The sequence below is a fragment of the Trachemys scripta genome, chromosome 17 (assembly GCF_013100865.1).
Source record: "Trachemys scripta elegans isolate TJP31775 chromosome 17, CAS_Tse_1.0, whole genome shotgun sequence".
In the NCBI taxonomy this organism is placed as follows: Eukaryota; Metazoa; Chordata; order Testudines; family Emydidae; genus Trachemys; species Trachemys scripta.
The window spans coordinates 13,111,839-13,133,717 of NC_048314.1; the positions used below are offsets into that span (position 1 = coordinate 13,111,839).

At 52.8% G+C, this 21,879-nt stretch overlaps 1 protein-coding gene across 4 annotated transcripts in view; it reads left to right on the forward strand.

The window, feature by feature from the left end:
* Nucleotides 1-18,425, forward strand: part of SH2D3C (SH2 domain containing 3C) — a 55,150-nt gene extending 36,725 nt beyond the window's left edge. For 2 of the 4 annotated variants that reach the window (XM_034793790.1, XM_034793791.1), the window contains 9 exons: nt 4,498-4,626; nt 7,022-7,470; nt 8,650-8,774; nt 10,275-10,840; nt 12,095-12,210; nt 12,892-13,063; nt 14,047-14,158; nt 15,242-15,448; nt 17,228-17,403. In XM_034793790.1, the coding sequence (XP_034649681.1) occupies nt 4,498-4,626; nt 7,022-7,470; nt 8,650-8,774; nt 10,275-10,840; nt 12,095-12,210; nt 12,892-13,063; nt 14,047-14,158; nt 15,242-15,448; nt 17,228-17,403 (2,052 nt within the window). Of the gene's footprint in view, nt 1-4,497; nt 4,627-7,021; nt 7,471-8,649; nt 8,775-10,274; nt 10,841-12,094; nt 12,211-12,891; nt 13,064-14,046; nt 14,233-15,241; nt 15,449-17,227 lie in introns of those variants that run through there. The other 2 variants (XM_034793788.1, XM_034793789.1) reach the window with 2 other exon arrangements.
* Nucleotides 18,426-21,879: the final 3,454 nt, after the last annotated feature.

Sequence of the window (21,879 nt, forward strand, 5' to 3'; positions counted from 1 at the left end):
GGCTAGTGGTTCACCTCTAACTTCAGCCACCAAACACCTCAATGAACTCTGCTGGTGCTGGGGCAAGGCAGCCCTTATACCATATATCCAGATCAGAGACATGGGGGGGGGGGGAGAAATAGAACCACAATTTTTTCCAAATCCCCATTGGTTTCAATGGGAATTCTGTCAGAGTAGGAATGCGAGACCCTGGCCATAAATGGATGTGGCGATCACAGTTATTCGGTGTGTTAGCATTTAGCATCCCATAATCAAAAGGGGTGACAAGGGGCTTCAAACCTCTAACCGCTGGAGTGAGCCAAACTTTGCTGTCAGTTACACCCTGGATTGCAGTGCCCTTGCATCCTTGTACCTGGGAATGTGGGCCAATAAGTATAATAAGGAGGAGGAAAAGGTGGAAATTAAACAAAGGAAACTTTGTAATAGTGAGATGCTTCAGACTCTTATATGAAGTGGTGGGAACCTCTGCCTCATCAGAGTAATTTCTAACTGGACAAAATGTGTCTTGTATCTGCATTACAGATGAGAAAACAGATGGCATGATTTGCCTGATGTGATAAATGAGAATGGAACCCAGGAGTCTTAACTCCCAGGCCCCTCTGCACTAGATAGCACTAGATATTTCAGTGCTGGCCCAGAACGTGCAACTAACCCTGAACTGTGGGGCTGTGGGTCATGCCTGTCTTAAGTGGTGCTCCAGGTTCTTTCTATACAAAAGAAGCCTGCATGAGTGTGTGTTGTGCAAAATAATGCAATGTGGGGGCGGGGGCTATGGCACTCCCAGGTGTAAATCCAGAGCAACTCCTTTGAGATGCTGCACTGGTATATTGGAGAGCTCAGCCTGTCCCTCGCAGGAAGAGGGATCCAAGGTCTAGGCTTGTGTACGTGCGGGCATGTCCGGCTGGGATTATGGAGCTCCACTGGGCATTTGTGACTGGGCATCCCCTGCAGCCCTCTGGGAATCCTGTCACCTCTCCCTGACGCGGAGTCTGAGCAGGGTGGTCCTGGGCCTGAGTCCCAGCTTCAGCTGATCCGAGACATTACGTCATTCCCTTGTGTCTCTCTAGGGGCGGGGGGAGGGGAGGATTGGAGGTTTTAGGCTCAGGTGCAGGAGTGTTAGTAAAAAGCTCATTTTTATGCAAAAGATTCCCTTTAAATCTGTCATTATTATTCATGATACTAGCAGACTAACAGAGTGGAGTTAACCCTTTCGTGGATGGGTCTCTTGTGTTACTCCTACGTGATCCATCCTTCCCCACAGGGTGAGCTTTCCCCAACAGTGCACTGATTACAGATCAGATGAAGTGGCTTTTTTTATTTGATTTTATTTCTTTTTAATTTGAGTTGCCCTGGCCCAGACTCAACCCCTCCCCCCTTCAAATCCTGACCACAATGCCACTCACTTCTCTGGCCTCCCGCTGGGAGGTGACATCCAAATATGCTGATTGTTCCAACCTCACAGTTGTGTGTGTGTGTGTGGGGGGGGGGGGGGAACAGCTGAAATGCTGAATAGCTTTGCAAGGGAAAAGCATCTCTTTACATCTAGAGAAAGGATAGCATTAGAGCCTATGCACGAGCCTGTAGAAACATGGAACTACACCTAGCGTGAGTAGGGGGATGGCTGGGGGACAGGGCGGACTTGACCCAGGAACGGGCAGTGCTTTTATAATGGAAAGCTGGTTGCAGCCTAGCATCTTGGTGGCAGTCAAACTACATTCCAATAGAAGTGACACAAGAAGCTGCTCCAACCAGGGAAGAAGGATGGTCTGCTAAAGACCTGCCTTGAAGTCCTGGTTCCAACCCACTTGAAGTGACTTGGCCCAGGCCACACATCTGGGAGGTTCTGCAGTTTTGGTATTTACCCATTTTTCTTGGAAAAATGCCCAGGTTTTGGTGGCGGGGGGGAGGCAGGAAAATCAGTATTGGGGATTTACCAATTTTCACCTGAATTTGGGGTGAGCCAGGGCCCAGCTTCCCCCTTGCAGAGTCCCCACAGCTGCTGTGAAGTCAGGGAGCTAGATGGGCAAGGAGCCAGCTCCCAGCAGCCCACACCTCCCAACTGCTGCAGCAACAGACCCACAGGGAGCACACTCCTGCTACCCCATGAGCACCAGGCATGCTCCCCACCCACTGCCCCCCAGTGAGTACTTGGCTCCCCCCCCTTTTAAAAAAACAACAACAACAATTTTCATCCATATTTAAAGTTTTAGAATAAAACTGAGAAATTCCCAGGAAATATTTCACAAAATCAAAACAAAAAGACAAGGGCCTTACACAGCTGTACTGTGCTGTGCCTTGGTTCCTCATCTATACATGGGGGAGAATACCTCTGTGACAAGGCAACCCCTCCCCAGGGCACCCTCCAAAGTCAGGTCATGGCACAACAGGTGCATCTGCCTCAGTTTCCCCATGCTCCAACCATAAGAAGGAACACAGTCTACTACTGTCCGATACAAAGTCCCATCTTTGGGCATAATTGATGTAGAGGTACAATAGTCCATAGAACCGCCATGGTAAAACTGTTCTCCCACTTCCCACAGTAAAACATACAAAGGTAGTGAGATTTTTCCATTTTCCCCCTAGGGATCTCACTTCCAGGTCACCCACCAGCACTTGCTTCCCTCCCAGTCCCTTTCTGCCCTTGTTCCAGAGCCCCACTCTCTAGACCATCCACATGAAAATCACCAGTCTCGTGACTTAGACCCAAACACCAGCCAGTGATTCAGCCCTTTTCAGCCTCCCCTCATTGGCTCTCCAGCTCAGGAAGGTCAGCAGGCTAGCCCCTTTCCTGACACGCTCAGGTGGCTTTCACCTGCCCCTTTCCTTGTTCTTTCGCTCTGTGCTCACAGGCAGCTGGGGGACTCTCCAGGTCTCTCTCCTTCCCTCTAGGTCCCAGCCAGGCATCCTTTTAAGCCCAGTTGAGGGTTGGCTTCTCAGTCACAGGTGAGCTGGCCTCTTCCTTCTTAAAGAGCCAGTTGCGACAGCCTCTTTATTTCACAGGGACAACCTCCATTAAAGTGTGAAGAGCTCAGATACTATGGTGAAGAGGGCCAGATAGAGAACATTGAATACTTCTGCAACAGCAATACAGACAGACAGACCACTATAAAGAATGGGAAGTGAATTCTGCTACATAAATATCTTCGGGCACAATAGCCCGGGGTGGCCAAATTAACTGTAAGCACAGACATATTGCAAGATGTTACCCCGTTGGAAACAGAGGGAAGCTTTGTACCATTTTGGTTGCTATCCCACGATGGAACAAAATCAAAGCCATCCCTCTTGCATCTCGACAGGTGTCTTATGTAGCTGTCTCCATATTGTTCATGGCAACATGTGAATGCAAGGGATGCGTGGATAGTACATGTGCGCGTCTCCCATGTGCACAGCCCAGAAAAATTAGTGCCAAACAAGCCAGAAGAGTAAGGGTTTGATTCAGTCCAAAACCTTCTGGCGGATCAAATTCCCAGCCCCACTTAGAAATTAAGACTCATTCACCCGATAAGCCATGACTGAGCAGGCAAATATTGTAGTAGTGAGCATGGTAGCCCAGTTCAGGTGTAGGGTGTAGAATTGCATTGCAACGGGGTCCTGCAGTGCCAGCTGAGATGATTCACTGGAAACAGGGAGTGCACTGTACATGCAGGAACCTACATTGAGGACTGTGCTGTAGTCACCTGCAGCTTGCTGCAGACAGGATCGCTGGCTCTGACCTTTCTTCCTCCAGCAGCTCTGCCTTCTGTTGCACTGGCGTCATTGGCTCCTGGCCTGCTGGGACTCTGACAGACAGAAATAACCCAGTGATGTCATACAGTTTGGTGGCAGAGTAGGGAGGGCAGAGAGGAGGCTGTGTCCAGTGGGACTTCTCGTCCACTGCAGGGGAGTTGCAGGTGCTTTGATTGAGAGAAGCATATGCTGCCCGAGCGGAGGAACAGGGGCATCAATACATCTCTCCTCCCCCGAGCGCGTGTGTGAACAAACACAGGCACAATCAATCCAGGAAGAAAAGCAGTGAAGCAGCACAGCTGGCCCCAGGGGATGTGCAGGGTGAAGGGCTCTTCACAAGAGCCTTCTCGTGAAACCAGCTGTCATCTCGGGTTCCACTACAGACAGCACATCCATGCACCTTCCCGTCACCGGGTGCACAGGATCATTGTGCAGCTCATGTTAGCTGACAATTCTCTTTACACATCATCCCCCTTCCCCCCCCACAAGCCCCGATCTCTGTCGGTGACAGGCCATCCAAACCATCCTTACACTGCTGCCATCCGTAACTCGGTGTTGATGGATCTCTGCTGTGCGGTGGCAGCTCTGTATTGGAGGGGATCCTTCTACAGCTGGTGGGGCTCCTGTCTCCTTGGGGCATCTGGTGTGTCTAGGATGGGCCCTCTCCTCCGGCCAAGGGCAACTCCTTGGGTGCTAGTTCTGTTCTCGGGTGGTTTCTGGCATGTCCAGAGGAACGGAGTGGTGGCTGATGTGCACTTGTGCTCTTTCTAGTTCTCCAAGGAGAAGTACATCCTTGACTCTTCACCGGAGAAGCTTCATAAAGAGCTGGAGGAGGAGCTGAAACTGAGCAGCACGGACCTGCGCAGCCATGTGTGGTACCATGGGCGCATCCCCCGAGAGGTGAGGGGGAGCTGGGCTGCTGCTGGAAGCCCCAAGCCTTGGCTGCCTGCCCTGGAGAATCCAGGCTGGCCTCAAGCACTAGCGCAGCAAGAGACACCCTAAGGCCCATCTCCGCAGTGGGGCTTTGAACTCAACACCTTGCCCATTCTGCCACTGGCAGCAGGACTGGAAGGAGAGGGCAGGACGCTCTTGCCCCCTGCACTGGGACACCTCATGGCTGGATTTCCCCTTCAGGCAGCCTTGGGATATGATCTTGGTTGGGGCTGAGAAGAGAGACAGAGACCTATAGAGTGACAGGAAGAGGTGGAGAGAGAGGGAGCAGGCTCGTCTCACATGAGCTCACTCCACTGGGAAAAGGTCACTGGCCAGTCTGCATTGCCCCCGTGGATCTGTGCTGCAGCACTGCCTGGCCATGTGGTCATGGGACCATTCTGAGCAGCACTTGGGGGCACAAGCAGTTCCCTTGAACCCTGATGATACAAATACCCCCACCCCGTTAAGGGTCCCCTCAGCTCCTCTCCACTCACTTGAGTGGCCGTGGAACCAGCCTCTCTTCCCCTCCCCCCCCCAATAGTCTTTAGATCTAGCTTGGGGCAGATGGGGAGATGAATATTTGGAGGAGGAACTCAAGTGCCCCACAAGACAATCCTGCTCTGTTCTGGGGTGGGCACAAAGGGACGTGGGTGTTGCAACACTCGGCATTGGCCTAACTTTTAGGCGCCTAGAAAAAAAATGGCAGAAAGGACAGTGATCCACAAGTTTGGCGACGAGGCTCCCTGTGCAGTAACCATGGGAGAGAGACACCTTACAATGCCATTCATAAAAGCCAGCATGCTAGGCAGGGAGCCGTCTGAGCTCACCAATGGGAGATCCCGACCAGGGGGATGTATGCTAAGCCCCGCCCCTCTGTCAAAGCTAGGCACCTATGTCAGGGCTGAAGGGAACACTTGTCCATGCTGGTGATCCACAAATGGGAACCCACTGCCTGGAGCTAGACGGCTTCAGCACCTAAGTGGTTTCTTGCAGGAATGAATTAGGCGCCTCCCTTGCTCCATATGCAAATGCCTGGAGGAGGAGCCGCCACCCACCTTATAACTTTTAGCCCAGAGCAAAGAGTGATTGGAGCAGGGGGATTGGCCCTTGGGTCTCCCACCTCCCAGGTAGGTGCCTGGGCTCTAGAGTCAGCCTCTCTCTGGCTCAAGGACTGTTTCAGTCATTATCCACAGTAGAACGGTCGTTGGGCGAGAGAGAGAGAGACTGACTCTGTGGCTCAGCGGTTCGGGTGATGGGGTCCAGCCCCCCTGCTCTGATCACTCTTCATTATTTATCCCCCATGGAACAGCTTCAACGGGAGATACTGAGAGCGCCTCACATCGGAATATCCCCTAGCTCAGTGGTTAGAGTGCTTGCCTGAGAGGGGGAAGACCCCCATTCAGAGCCTGCCCCCCCTTACCTAGGTGGCAGGGGAGAAATTGAACCACTCAGGTGAGCGATCGAACCACTGGACTAAAAATTAGAAGGTAGGCACCACCCCCATCCCCTCATCTGGCCAGATTTTGAATGGCACCTGATTCAGTCGGCATGCTGAGAGGCCACCTACCAGATCGGGCCCTGTGCATGACTTAGGCTGACAAACGCCTGCCTTCCACTGGTCTGGGATTTCCTCTGATGGTGGCAGATGGGTGCCTTCAGGTCTAGAGGGAGGCAGCAGTGCACATGTCCGGAGGCAGAAACCGAGGTGCCAAGGGAACTTTTACCCTGAAAACTTAGGCACTGAGGGAGTTTAGGCTCCTATAGGGTTCCGTGAGAGTTTTGTGGATCTCAGCGGAGCCTAAAACTGGGGCATAGGTCCCATCTTAGGAAACTCCATGAATCTGGCCCCCATTCTGTGTCCTGGCAGGTCTATTCCCACCCCACAGTTTCAGGGGATGGGACTGAGATTCTAGCTCATGCAACAAGGAGCATTTTGAGAAGGAAGCTAGCAGAGCTCCCCCAAGCTCCTTGCAGCCACGTGAGAGGCCTGGATCAGGGGCCTGATTCACCACTGCCGTGCACCTGGTGAAATCACCTACCCCAGTGCAACATGGTGCAAAACGCAACCCAGTCAGAGCTGCAGCACTTTTGTAAATGACTGCACAAAGTGCAGGGCAGGGGAGAATCGGGGCCCAGGGCTGGGCCTAGGCTAGTGCCATCTCCCTCTTTCTCACCATGCACCTAAGTCTTCTCCATCCCCTCCAGGATGAATTTATTTCATGATCCAAACACCACCCGCCACTCCCCCCACAGATCCCTATCCCCCGCTGACACCCATCCCCACCCAGGTTATGGAAAGTTGCTTGTGGTGGCGCCCACCCAGAGCAGGGGAGGTCTGATCATCTCCGCCTTGCGTCCCCAGGTGTCGGAGAGCCTGGTCCAGAGGAACGGGGACTTCCTGATCCGTGACTCGCTCACCAGCCTGGGGGACTACGTGCTGACGTGCCGCTGGAGGAACGAGCCGCTGCACTTCAAGATCAACAAGGTGATGGTGAAGTCCAGCGACGGCCGCACCCACATCCAGTACCTGTTCGAGCAGGAGAGCTTTGACAACGTGCCTGCCCTGGTGCGCTTCTATGTGGGGAACCGCAAAGCCGTCTCCGAGCAGAGCGGCGCCATCGTCTACTGCCCCATCAACCGCACCTTCCCGCTGCGCTACCTGGAGGCCAGCTACGGACTAGCCAATGGGAAGCACAGCGGGCCCCACAGCCCCGCCAGCCAGAAAGGGGGGCACATCAAGAGGCGGAGCATCACCATGACGGACGGATTGACGGCCGACAAGATCACCAGGGGCGAGGGGTGCCCCACCAGGTAACGAGATAAGTGAAAGGCGGAACGTAAGGGTCTCAGAGGGCCTTGACATCTCACCACATCCCTGGGATTATCTCCATTCAGGGAGACTAGCACCAAGAGAGGAAATGACTAGCCACAGATCACACAGCAAATCAATGGCAGAGCCCAGACTAGAACTCAGGAATCCCAACTCCTAGTCCTCAGCCCCCAACTTGCTGGACAACACACCAGAATAATCAGCAACCGGTTGCATTCCTCGCTAAGAGCCACAGAGCGCTTTGAGCTAACACCCCTTAGCGTCACCAGTGAGTCAGATCAGTTAAAGCTGCAGCAAGCATGCACAGGGTACCCGACCAGCTTGGTAGGGTTATACGTTCCGCCAATTTCATTTGATTGGATCTTAAAAAAAAAAAAAAAAAAAAAAAACATACCCCGGCCTTGCCAAGCACGCCAGAGATGGGAAATGGAAAGAACTGTCAAACTCTCACTTACTCTTCACTGCTCAGTTCTGCCCTCCGGTCAGCGTAGGCAGTGAAACCAAAACGAGTCAATTTCCCCTCATTTCTTGGCTATTTCTCCTGCACAGCCCCATGTGTCTGGTTTGGGTTACTGGCCCTCTAGGGGGAGGGTGGGGACAGGCTGGGGAGAGGAGAATGGTTAAACGCAAACGGCTGTCACTGACTGTTAATACACAACGAGCACAAACCTTTCTCTTCTGACTTTGGTCCTCCAGAGCCGACGCGCTGGGCCTGAATTCGCTGACGGTCCTGAGCATTTCCTAGAGAATCATGGCCTGGTTTCCAGAAGTGCTGAACAGCTGCAGCTCCCATGGACTTCAGCTGGAGTCGTAGGTGCTCAGCACTCTTGAAAAGCCCATCCCCACAGACTGGGCTTTCAGCAGAGCTTCCCTCCCACATACTTCTGAAAGTTCGGCTGCTTGTGCTGGTGTGTAAACGGGAGCGGAGCTCTCCTGAAAATCAAGTCCTGTGTGCCCTCTCCTGGGGTGTGGGCATATTACCCCAGCCACCCCAGAAGCCTGGGGACCAAATTCGCTGCTGGCACAAACAGACACAAGTTCACTGACAGTTGCACGCGTTTACACTGTGAATTTGTCCCTTGGCATCTACCGTGGAGCGTCTACAGGAGCCATGTGTTTTGAGGGATCAGTGACTTGACCTATTTTTACCCCGCCCCCAGCGTATCCTTACCGCATCATCGAGACGTCATCCGGAACTGCGCAGTCAGCGTGGACCAAATCCAAGATCTCCATTCCCCAATGTCTCCCATCTCCGAGAGCCCACTGTCTCCGGCCTACAGCACCGGTAGGAATCCCTCAGCCCCGTGGAAAGCAGTCACACACAGAGACTCAAATGTGCATTATCCATAGTATGAAGAGTGGAATTGGGGAAAGAGGGGAGGGACTTTGCTTGGTGTGACACCAGAGGCTCAGGCATGCAAACTGGGCCGGGCTGCTACTAGATAGACACCAGCCCTGTGGCACATAACACTGGCCTCTACATGCTTAATACAGATCTTGTCAATGAGTCAGGCTTCATCCCTTCCTCAGCCCTAGTGGCCAGGTGCCACACTACAGATACTGCCTCAGTTTCCCCATTTGAGTTTGTAAGTCCAAAGCACGACTAATCAACAGAAAACATGTCCCAAACAAGGAACGACCTTCAATTTGAGTCTGATGCCACTCTTAGCTCTGTTGTTGGGGTGCCCCCTCTTCCACGGTGTCTGGATCCTCCCTGGATAAAGAGCTTCCTGGAAGCTGGGGTACTGTTCTCGCCAGTCCTTCAGTTCTCTTTACATAAATAACCCTCAGTCCTCCTTTCTGGAGCTCAGGATACTGCTGTCATCAGGACTTTGCTTATTTTTCCCATCTCTCCTCCCTGGCACTGGGGTTCAGTTCTCAACAGTCCTTCTCATAACTGGTTTAGGAGGCGCTCCCCTTGTGCATTGTGGGGTCTCCTCTCTCCAAGAGCTCTCTGTCCCCAACTGATCACCATACTGATTCCTCTCCAACTGAGTTCTGCTGACCTTTATATTAAAATCCAGTACTTACCTATCAGTTAAGCACCAACCAGCCGGCTGGATGATCAGTTAGCCCCTGGGCAATCAATTAGCCCCAAGGCTGTCTCACCGGCTTTAGTCATGGGTAAACTGGCCCCAATTTCCTCCAAAGGGCCTGTCACCCTATGACCGATCTCTTTCCTACAACTCTACCTGCCTGCTGCATCACTTATTGCTAATGAAACACCAACTGTCTAAAATAACCCCTCTTCAGATTAAGGGAAAACATCCAGAGAGAATGAAAGTCCAGTCAGAGAGAGCAGAGTGTGAGAATCTCCTATGTAACAGGCTGCAGCCACTCTGAGAACACAATGGCTGCCGTCTTTGCACAGAGGCAGATCTTAGAAACTTAAAGGAATAGTACACAGAAAACAAGGGCCTCAATCTTTCCTAACTACCTACACCACACCACCATTTAAAAAGAATCAGCTAGTCTGGAATGAGACGGGGGGACTAAACCCTAGGGTGGTACAACTGTTAGAAACTATTCTAATTTCTGCCAGTCCTTGGCAACCTCAAATATAACATGGGCTCAAAGACCTGCCCTCTGACTGGCTAGAAGTTCTTATGATCATGACAAAGATATTTGTAACTTCATAGGTCCCGATCCAGATTGTCTGTTCTATCTGAGAGCTGGGTCTCTTGCATCTCTCGGTTTGGCCTGCAGCATGCGTGTTTATGCATGTGCTTGGGATGCATGTCTCTTCTCTGATCTACAGTAACTGGGTCTCTTCTTCCCTCTGCAGTGACTCGGCTAAAGCCCCAAGGGGGTCAAGCTGGTGGCATTACCCCAGCCTCTCCTGTCATAAGAAGATCCAGCGAGCCACAGCTGTGTCCAGGAAACAACCCCCTGACAGACCTGGCTGATAGCACCCACTCCACTCCCTGCCATGGGTACTCCACGGCCTCTCCTTCCCCCTCTGTTAACAGCTATAGCGACCCGGACACAGGGCATTACTGCCAGCTCCACCCCACCTCTCCTGTTGGCCAGGAGAGGCCGACTCATGACACCAAGCCGCTCCCCACTAAGAGCTATGTGGAGAGGTTGAAGGTGGAGGGGGGTCAGAGGGTGACTGCAGAGAACGGCTCCAGCGAGGCAGGGCAGAGGATGAAAAGGGAGCAGGACATTGTGGGCTTTGTCTCACCCACTGTGGAGATGGGCTCGTCTTTCAACCCTGTGGCGTTCCAGTCCCTGCTGATCCCTCTGGAAAACAAGCCTCTGGAAATGGCTGTGCTTAAGAAGGTGAAGGAGCTCCTGGCAGAGGTGGATGCCAAGGCCCTTGCCAGACACATCACCAAAGTGGACTGCCTGGTATGACTGGAGATTTGGAGGGTGGGGAGGGCGATGTCATTCCCATGACCTGCTGCCTTGAACTAACCCCTCCCTTGCTGGGCTTGTTGGAAGAGCTGACATTTAACTAGAGAATGTAGCGTCTCAAAGAGACCTATCTGGTGCCAGCTGAGCAGATGAGTGGGGTCTGGTGGACTGAGCACGGAGCTGGGATTGACCATCTTTGAGTTTTAATCCCAGATCCACCAGTGACTCTGTAACCCTTGGCAAGTCACTTCAGTGCTCCGTGCCTCAGTTTCCCAATATGTAAAATGCATGTGTGTGGCTGACCTCTCAGGGTGTTGTGGGGGCAAATTAGTATTACCAGTGCTCTAGGGGCATGAGGGGAGTTGAGTCTCTTTTGGTCCCACTCAGCCCTTGGCCTCTCTGAGACCGCTGACAAAGGGACAATCAATGCCAATTACGTGAGAGCTCATTGCGAGGTGAGGACTTGTGCACCCAGAATTGGATTGAGACAATCCACCTCATTTTGCACAGGCCATCTACTGGGGATCAGCTGGGCCCACCCTGGTCACCACCACCCCTGGGCTGGATGGGAGCCAGCTTCTTAGGGCTGGGTTGTAATCAAAGAGCACTGTCCATTCTCAAAGCCATTACATTCCTCCCGGGCCCCTGTGCGTGAGGTAGGGCAGGATTATCTGGGGACCAGGGAGAAGTGTCCTGCCCCAAGCCAGGCAGTCATTGGCAGAGCCAAGATTAGAAGCGAGATCTCCTGACTCTCCCACCTGTGCCTCAAGAGGCTCCATACTAGCCATGCCCCACCAAGGACACTGCTGAGACTCTGTCCTCAAACACCTGCCACCGGCCTGCCCCGTCCAGGCCCTTTCACTTCCAGAGTTTGTTTCCATCTAGGGTCTGGATACTGGTTCTCGACATCAGGGGATCTTGGGCTTTAGGGCCAAACTCATCCCTTGGGGTAAATGGGTGCATCTCCATTTGCTCACAGGGTTTAGTACCTTCACACACACACCCATCCAGTACCGTCCATCTCTTGGCGTGCCCTGTGTGTGTAAACCCCGCGCTGACAGCGGCTCAGGGAGTCCCAAGCATCAGTGCTTTCCCGGCTGAGCCTGGTGTGTGGTGAGGCAGGGGGAAGACCTAAGCTTGTGGCTGCCTCACAGCGGAGCCTGTCCAGAGCGAAAACTTTCTCTGCACCGAGCCAAGCCCCCTCCCCTCAATCCGAGGAGCTTCAGCTGCTTTCCCTCTTTGTTGCAGGTTGCTAGGATACTGGGTGTTACCAAGGAGATGCAGAGGCTCATGGGAGTGAGCTCAGGCATGGAGCTGCTCACCCTGCCCCACGGCCATCAACTTCGACTCGACCTCCTAGAACGGTAGGCTGGGAAGCAAAGGGGCAGGGGGCCTGTAGGACTTGGGAAAGCAAGTGCTGCCCTGGCTCCTGTCCCAGGCAACCCTGCCTGACTCCAGAAGAGCTGTGGGGCTCAGCCCCACTCGGTTAGGTATCTTGCTCTGGACCTCGGGGACTCGCTGTTGCCACCAGATTTGGCAAGTTTGGCCTGTGGTTCCGAATGCAGCTTCCGTCGCCGTACAATGCTCTGCCCCCAATCTGCTTTCAGTGGGTTATTGAAACCACAGCGACAGGCCCCAGAGTAATGGCCCCGGAGACTGAAATCCTCAGTTTAGCCACGCACCCCAGGCAGCTGCAGTGCAAGCATCACACCCAGTGCTGGCCTCCCGATGGGCCTCAAACCTGACCTTGATGGGCCACCTCTAGGGGGAGTCCAGGCTCCATGGCACCAGTCAGTCCTCAGCCTCTCTGCTGAACCTGCGGATGTGGCCTCCAGTTGTGTCCCACTGGACTGAGCCAGCCAATGCATTGCACGTGGGGAACCACAGAGCCGTCCTGATGGGGACATCTTCTGGCCACTCCCCACTTGGGTCAGATTTGAACCAGCGGCCAAGACGCTCCATATCCCCTAGCCACCTCCTAACTCCCTTGCCTCTGCTTCCTTCCTCATCTGACATCTCAGCCTCTCTGTTTCCTCTCACGTCAGGTTCCACACCATGTCCATAATGATTGCGGTGGATATCCTGGGCTGCACAGGCAGCACGGAAGAGAGGGCAGCCCTGCTGCACAAGACCATCCAGCTGGCTGCCGAGCTGAAAAGCACCCTGGGGAACATGTTCAGTTTTGCTGCTGTGATGAATGCGCTGGAAATGACCCAGGTAGCAAAACCCCTCTGTGGCAAGCGCTCGGCTCAGCCTGGCCCCTTCTCCCACCCCCGCTCCCCAAATCACACACACCTCACTGCATCCCTCAGGCTCCTGGAGCTCCAAACGCCAGCACGTTGGGGTGGGGGAAGAGTGGAGAGAGAATATTGTGTGGGACACGGGGTCCAGTTCATCCTGGGTATAACTCAGAACAGTGCTTGAAGCAGAGTAGAAAAGAGCTATAGGGAAATGGCGAGGATGGGAACATCCCCAACCCCCGAAAATGGCCCGGTCCCATACAGCCATGATTTGGTATTCTTTGCCGGGCTGTATTATTCGGAGGAAATGAAGTCGCCGTCCAATATGATACAATCGCTGCTTTAAGGCTCCAGCATCTCGCAATCCAAGCTGCTCCCTTCAGAAGATAGAATTCAACTTTAAATCAAGCCCGGCTGGGAACTCACTTTCCCCTAGTTCAAAGGAGCTGGAGCTGCTCCCTGCCCTCCCCATCTCTCTCGCTGTCCATCACCAGCCACGGAGGAAGGACAAAATACCAGCAAAGCAAAAATTCTTTTGATGAGCTCTCAAGTTTCTCACCACTGCTGCACGGTCAAGCTTAGAGATGCCCAGAGAGCTGGCACAACTAAGGGAGTCCGCAGAGGGGACCGGGAGGGGAGGCTGCAAGTTAGGGCCGAGGTTTATAGCAAAGCTGTGGGGGATCCTAGATGGGCGCAGGAGGAGGTGTGGCAGGGTAGGAGTGAGGCGTGTTAGCTGAGCTGCCTGGGTGTCCTTGGATTGGAATAGCAGGAAGGCTGCAGCTCAGGACTGAGGTGCTTTGGCAGATCCACCCAGAATTAGTCTGTCCCCAGCTCTAGCTGGTGCTGCTGGTCCCTCATGAGAGTCGGAATCCCAGTGCGTTAGTGGGACAGTTCCTGTAGAGCTGAGAGCATGTTGCTGCCAGTCCTGTGGTCAGACCCCTCCTTTGCTGCTGCTTCCAGATCTCGCGGCTAGAGCACACCTGGATGGCGCTGCGCCAGCGGCACACCGAGGGGGCCATCCTCTATGAGAAGAAGCTAAAGCCCTTCCTGAAGAGCCTGAATGAAGGAAAAGGTAACGGGGAGGAAGAGTCGTTTGCCTGGCATTTCTCTTTCCCCTGTGCTCTGCTCTGAATCGCCCTCTCAAAGGTCCGTACAATTCCCCGGAGCTCTGGATGGGCTAGCCCCTGTCCCATTTTCCCATATCATCCACTGAACGAGTGAGGGGAAACGGGTGTGTCCAGTTACATCCACCTGGCTTCCTGCCAGACTCTTCGTCATCCTGATGGGTATTTCCATAGTGAGAGTCCCCTGGAAAGGGGCAGCCCCCAACACCATGGCCTCTCTGCCAGTCACCCAAAACATCCCTCCTACCCCACTCAACCCTCCCCTTGCCCCCTCTTCCCCATTCCTGTCCCTGGTGGCTCTACTCCTCCCCTCCCCTTGGGACCTAACTCCACCCTGTGGCAGCAGCAGCTCCTTCCAAGACCTCTGAAGTCATGGGCCACCAAACGCCACTGGGACTGCCAGGGTGGGATTGCTGCCTGTGATCTGTTCATCCTTCCTCCTCCATGAGCTTCCCCCTGCCTAGCAAGGCCAAGGGCATTACAGTCAGCGTTTGCACACTGCTGCTAGGATGCAGAAGGTGCAAGACCCTGCAGAAGCTGCAACCCCAAGCTAATGGAATCCAGCTGTTCACTTGTCCACAACCCGTGTGCTCCGGAACGCCTGCCTCCCCGTTTCAACCAGTCCTGCCTCTTCTGTTTAGTGACCTAGGTGAAATGAGTTGACTGTCCCAGACCTGTCTGTAGAGGAGAGTTGTCCACATCACACAAACTGCCATAACTGGTACTAACTGACCCCCTTGTTGGTAGTGAGAGACCAAGGACTGGACTGCCCTCTTGCTCCTGGGAGGGTCTCCCTCCTCTCTGGGGTAAAGACTGGGGCATGTTGGGAAGTGCCTGTTTGGGGGAATCTTGCCCAGACTGTACCTGTTCTGTAGCTATCTGGAGGGCACCGGTCCACAGTGCTCTCAGTCTTGCACCTCTCACCATGACAAACTTTGAGGGTGAGCGTATGAAGTGGCCCCTTTGGCTCTTGAAACATCAGGCAGTAGCCAGGGAATTCAGGATGTGGGTGTGTTCTTGTTCTCTCGCAGAAGGCCCTCCGCTGACCAACACCACCTTCCCTCATATTGTGCCCCTTATTACACTCCTGGAGCGGGATGCTGCGCTCCTGGACAGCCCTGAGCCCTGGGAAAACACGGACAATGGCGTGGAGGTTGTCATGGCCCACCTGGAAGCAGCGCGGATGGTGGCGCATCACGGGGGACTGTACCATACCAACGCAGAGGTGAAGCTTCAGGGTAAGGAAGCATTGAATCTGATCTGTGATATCCAACTCATTTTGGGCCAAAGAGCCCCTCCAGGCTGCACCAGATATCCCACTGGCAAGGGGAAGGTCCACACAACACTAGATCTTCCTCTTCCCATCCCTGTGGAGTTGGTTCCACACCACAGAGGGTGCCCCGCTGTCAGAACTGGGGCCGTTCTCCTGTACAGAAGTGGGGATGCCAGGTTGCTGGCAGTAAATAAGTGGTCTACATTTACCCCTGTGGAAAAGGAAACTCACCACTGGAGCACCCCCTTGTGGCTGGGTATGGCATAAAAGGTTCTCATCAGCACCACCTGCAGTGATCTATCTCCTCTCCCAACTCAGAGCTCCAGCCAGGTCAGTTTCACCCCATCCAGCATAACAGAAAGTTCAACAACAGTCCAGCATCCTGACAAAAGCTCTTCAGTCCCAGGTCCTCACACCCTTCTCTTAGGGCTCTCCACTGTCCTTATCCCCATCTAATGGGCCTCACACCACCTTCCCCAGGGACTGGTAGGGACTCCAGGCCCTCCCTCTAGTCTGCGTTCCAGTCCAAGAGACTCTATAACCAGCAGCCAAGGTCTGCTCTGTCAGACTCCTTTCTGCTGCCTCCCTTCCTACTGTAGCCTATCAGCTGGCCCCTCCCACAGCCTCTCCGGGTTTACTTTTCTCTCAGGGCCAGGCCATACAGGGCTCCCGCTGGAATCCCCCAACAAAATCGAAGTACAAATGGAAACCCACTTCTGCTGTCCTTGGGCTTGACCTTTCATCCTTCTCTGCTCCTCAGTTTAACACCTCCCTGGGCTCTCTCCTTGGAAGTCCAGATTCTGCCCTATCTTCAGGGCTCCTCACCACCAGAGCCTGCTCCATCCCCAATGGCTGTTCTGTGTAACTCCTGGCTTCCTGCTAGACTTCTCTACTCAGGAGAGGATCCCAGGGCCAATTCTGCCTCTGGGTTCCTCCTTGACCCTCCCAAAACTCTCTGGTCCCAGGGAGTGACTGCAGAGTTCTTCACTGTCTCTTCCTGCAACACCTTCTGCTGCAGACTTCCTGTCTTTGTAGTACCACCCAGCTGGGCTTCATCATCAGATATGCCTGGCCCACCCTCCAGGTGCAGCCAGGTAGCATAATTGGCCTCTCCAAGCCACATTAACTCTTTCATTGCCTCCATGGGGTAAACACCCATCACACCCCCAATGCTTCCCCCTAGATTCTCCTAAGCTGGTTACACAGCGGTTCCCAGCAATCGTGAGCTGCAAGTAGGGTGACCAGATAGAAAGTGTGAAAAATCGGGGTAGGGGGTAATAGGCACCTGTATAAGAAAAAGCCCCGAATAGCGGGACTGTCCCTATAAAATCAGGACATCTGGTCACCCTGAATTGCAAGTCAGGTCAGAATCTGGCCCATTGTGTTTGAAGGGACTTTGAACAGAGCGTCATTAAGGCCTTGGACTGGATAATAACTCGTAGCTTATTGCAGGACTATTAGTAAGAAGGTCCATGTTTCAGCCAATCTCTCTCCAGGATAGAGACCGGCATTGTGTGGCTGAACCATCAGCCTCCCAACCCTGCTCCTGGAATAACCCGTTTTACCAATGTGCTCTCTTGAGCTCATGGTCCCAGGCCAGTTTGCTTCTCCCGGAGAGCTGGAAGGGCAGAGGAATTCCTGCTGCTCCATTTAGGCTAGGGTGGTTCAGAGCATACTTGTGGTGAGCTTGTCCCCTGGTGGGCTGGCTTCTCTCTGACGCTCTTGGGTCTTGTGTCCTTTGCAGGATTCCAGGGCAAGGCTGAGCTCCTTGAGATCTTCAGCACTGAGTTCCAGATGCGTCTCCTGTGGGGCAGCCGCGGCGCTGAGAGCAGCCAGCGGGAACGCTACGAGAAATTCGACAAGGTCCTCACCGCATTGTCCCACAAGCTGGAGCCCTCTGTGCGGTTCAGTGAACTGTAACCGACGTGGGACTCGGAGTTAAACTCACAGAGGGAGGGTGGCACCAATCAGTCCTTCAAGAGGCCAAGTAACCAGGTCCCCAGTCTGCAAGCCAGCCCACTCCTCATGCAGCCATGGGGGCTAGGAAGCTGTGGGTACCACAGACCCAGAAGGGGAGCCAGCCAGGCGCGAGGGCGTGAGGAAGAAAGCTGGCATTTAACATCTGCAAAGGAAAGAACTGACCAGGAGTGAAATCACGGCATTGGGATGGGTACAGCTGTAGCTCTCTGGAGAAGAGAAACCTTCTGAAAAGTTCCAGCATGCCCAGACTGATGGGGGAGGGAGCCCAGAACAGCTATTATGATATAGATCCATCCGTGCTCCGCACATGCAAACTACAGGAGGCTGCATTTTAACTTCCACCCAAAGCAGTGACCTCCCCTCCTCAACCACCAATACAAATCAATAGTGGAATCTCACTAACGGACCCTCCCCACTAACATCCTATCGAAATTCCCTGGGCAGTCCCGGTGCAAATGTTTTGAGCGGCACATTTGTGGAGGAAGGAGAGCGCTGATCACTCCCAGCCATGATACCTCCTGCTGATTCTCAGCTGTAGTTTAGGCCAGTGTGTGCATCCCAGCTGATCTACACAAAGATGCCTGTGAAGCCAGAAATCCACCTCCTCTGGCCCTGCAATCACAAGGTATCTCATTACCGTTGTGTTCTTCATTCAGCCTTGCTGGTTCTCAGCCACGTGGGGTCCAGTTGCTATGATCACCCAGTGCCGCCCCCACTCGTACAGCCTGTTGGCCTCAGATATTTTATCTTTTCTCTGTCTTGTCTGAGGCCTCTTAATTCTACCTGTAAATAAATTTCACATTTACTTCTTGATGTACAGACTTGTGAGGGCGTTCTTGTAAATAATTATGCTCGCGTCATTTCGTCTTGTAAATAAGTGTACATAGATCATGGGGGAAGTGGGGTATTTTTGTTGTTGTTTTTGGTTCTTACATACAATAAACTTTTATGCTCTTCCTCAATGGACTCACATCTTTGGAGAACATTTTAAAATACTTTTCTATAGGGACACAAGCTCGTACCATTCAAGGTGCGTTTGTACTGACGCCCCAAGTGTCGGTGGTGTCTATGCATTGTGCCCCAAGCATCAATGGTGTTTCTTCTTTTGTTGGCATTACTTTAGAAATTTAATGCACCTGGGGCATACAAATAGAACAGTCGCATTGGGAATAGCTTGAGAACATATTAAGTAATAGTAATTGCACCTGATGGAGGCAGGAACGTAGTGAAGCTGACCTTGTTCTTGCTGTTCCCTCCTGGTGTAACTCCAGTTGACTCAATGGAGTTAAGTTGACCCATTAAGTCCTAATTTGGCTAATGCAATCTTAACAGACAAGCCAACTATAGAGGGAAAAGGATAATGTTGCCCTGGTTGTAAGGAGTCTGCTTGCAACCTAAAATGTCTAAACACTATGTAGAGTCAAAACCTCACCCCAGTGCGTAACAGAGTTCACATCAAGCCTTCTCACTGTACTTGGCTGCTCCTAAGGTTCCTCCTTCAGAACTGTTCAGCCCACACCCTAGATCCTGTCTCCCCAAAAGGTCACTCCCACCCCCTTATCCAAATGGGGCAATGAGCCACCAGCAACAATGAGTCAGCAGAGTCCATTTAATCCTTTCCCATCAGGAGTAGCACCAAGATAGAGGGTTAGATGTTTCAGGCCAGACTTGAATAAGTCCCACATATGCTCCCTCTCTCTCACCATGCTCTATACCAGTGGAGCAGTGCTTCTGTACTTCTACAAAGATAGTCTCAAATTTCATCCAATTAATTCAGGTCTTGTTTCAAGCCTGCTGTCAGGTACTCTTGTCTGATTGCCTCCTAAGGCTGGTACTACCACTGTTCAAACTAGGGGCTTTCTGTACTCATGGCTGTATTTGGCTATTGGATGACTGTGAAGTGCTGCTCCTTGAGTATCCTTCGAGGCTGGAGAGCTGTTTGGGAAGCATTTCACATGCCTTTCAAAGACGATGGGGGAAATGATCTGCGATGTATCCTAGGCACAGCAGAGCTCCTTCTGAGGACAATGCATTCACATACCTTCAAAAGTTCAGGGGTCTTCTTCTGATAATGCGTTTGTTGCCTAGTGGGGACGACTCATCAGCTTATGTTCAAACTCAGATGGTCCCCAGAGTTTGAGGTCCACTAAGGGCTTCAAAAGATTATCAAACAGTAGCCCAGTCTGTAGGGCTGGGACTAACCCACTCAGCCCTGAATGCAACAACATGTAGCATGTAACAGACACCTGAGGGTGTCATCAGCACCTAGCTCTAAAAACCTACCCACCTTTTCATCTTCTTTGCTTTACACCAGAACAAGCTGTCTACCCATCCGTTCATAAATGATCATTGCTGGTTATCACCCAGCCATCCTCTGAGTCTGGCATTTTCAGCCAACTGCAGGGTAAAAACCTCTCCAGAACTTAGAACTCCTGATGGGCTTGTACATTTTTTTGCTTTGCTGTAATTCTGGTGACCACACCAGCCTGCTCTGGCTGATGATTGGACTATGGGCTCCAAAGCCGACAAAGTAAAACCACTCAAAACCGAGGGTTTGGGGAATTCTGTTATCCCATTGGAATTGCTGTGGCTGCTGCTGGAATGCTGCGGCTGTGATTGCGAAAGGAATGGAAGAAGATCCATGAGGTTGTGCAGGGAGAGGAGGAAGCCAAGAGACAATATGTGCTGCATCTTTTGGAAAAAATTGGAGAGCTACTGATTTAGTGAGAAGGCGCCACCCCGTGGTGCTTTTAGAGTTGCGTAACTCAAAGTGTCTTATCACTACAGCCTATGCTGGTATAATTTATGTCGCTTAGGGATATGAATAAACTACCGCCCTGAGCAACATAAGTTAAACCAACATACATGCCTGTGTGCACAGCACTCAGGTGAGGCAATAGTATCTTTTACATCACCTACCTTGTCTCTCTCATATCTACATTACCACTTATGGCGGCAAAACTTATGGCGCTCAGGGGTTTTAAAAAAACACACCCCTGAGCAACATAATTTTCACCAGCATAAATGGTAATGTGCACAGCACACAGCTTCTCCCGCTGAGATAGCTACCGCCGCTCGCTGGGGGTGGTTTAATTATGTCCTCTCCCATCGGTATAGAGCGGCTACAGGAGAGATCTTACAGCAGCGCATGTGCATCAGTACTGCTGTGCCCCTGTAAGGTCTCTAGTGTAGACACAGCCTCATACCCTGGGACCAACATGGCTACAACAACACTGCAAATAACTGTCAAAGTGTCTTGTGGGGGGGTGGCAGCAGGGGGAGGGGGTAATTTACCAGTAAAAGCTCGCTGCTAAAAAGGCAACAGCCTGACACTGCCAGCCATCCGCCTGAGCTCAGGTCCTTAGAGTCCTCTCCTGCCCCAAACCAGCAGGCTTGCAAGCGCTGAGGAGTGACTATACTCGGTCCTAAGTCAAGAGGGGCATGCTCAGCGATCTTCCCAGCAACCTCCTCTGTTCAGTGCTGGGAGGGGGGCGGATGGACAGGCTCCAGAGAGAGCTGCTTCAAACTCTTTTTTGTTAAAGGGAACCTGTTTGCAATGCCCAGGTGCACAAGGCAAAATGAGAGGATGAAAATGGGGGCCCCCAGGAGTGCTCCCATACCCCGAAATAGCAAATTTACCCATGTACTAATCACCAGGTGTGAGTTTAAGTGAGATCCTCACTGTGCTATGCCGAATGCATGTCTTGGAAGACTCTGTTAGCTGCACCCATCCATGAGAGCAGCAGGTGCTGGTTCCCCCTGTACGGCTTCTATCATGTGGAGTGACTTCTCTCTAGCTCATCCCCTCATCGCTGCTCCATCTCATTTCAAATGTCAGGTGAAAACCTCTCTCCTTGCCCTTGCCTTAGGTTCCCACAAATGCAAGTTTGTCTGGCGGGGCAAACACATGCATCCCAACACTGACTGAAGAGGGCAACGTGACCTGGGCTCCCAGTTATTTTGAGACCCCATGAGCCAGGCCTGAGCCATTTGGACCACTCCAAAATCAGGCTGATCCCAGAAATGCCCAGATCTGGTACCAAGCCACCCTGCTGCAATGCTCTCCCTCCGCTGTGGTTTACACTTTCGGGGGTAGAGGCAGAGCTCTGCTGGGCACCTGTGGGAATTGAAGTTGCTCATTTGGGATGCAGTGTGGACACCAGACACGAAATCAGGGGGTTCTCAAACTGGGCGTCACGCCCCCTCAGGGGATCGCAAGGTTACTAGGTGGGTGTCACGAGCTGTCTGTCAGCCCTGTGCGGGCTGTGTGAACGGGGTCGCCAATAGGAAGTGTGAGAACGACTGCCCTAAACCCAGCCATGCACTGGGTAGCCCCACGGGAGGAATCTTCCCCCTGGGCCCTGTACCCCGAGGACCCTGGTCACTGCCCCCCACCCCCCCAAGGTGCCCCGCCCC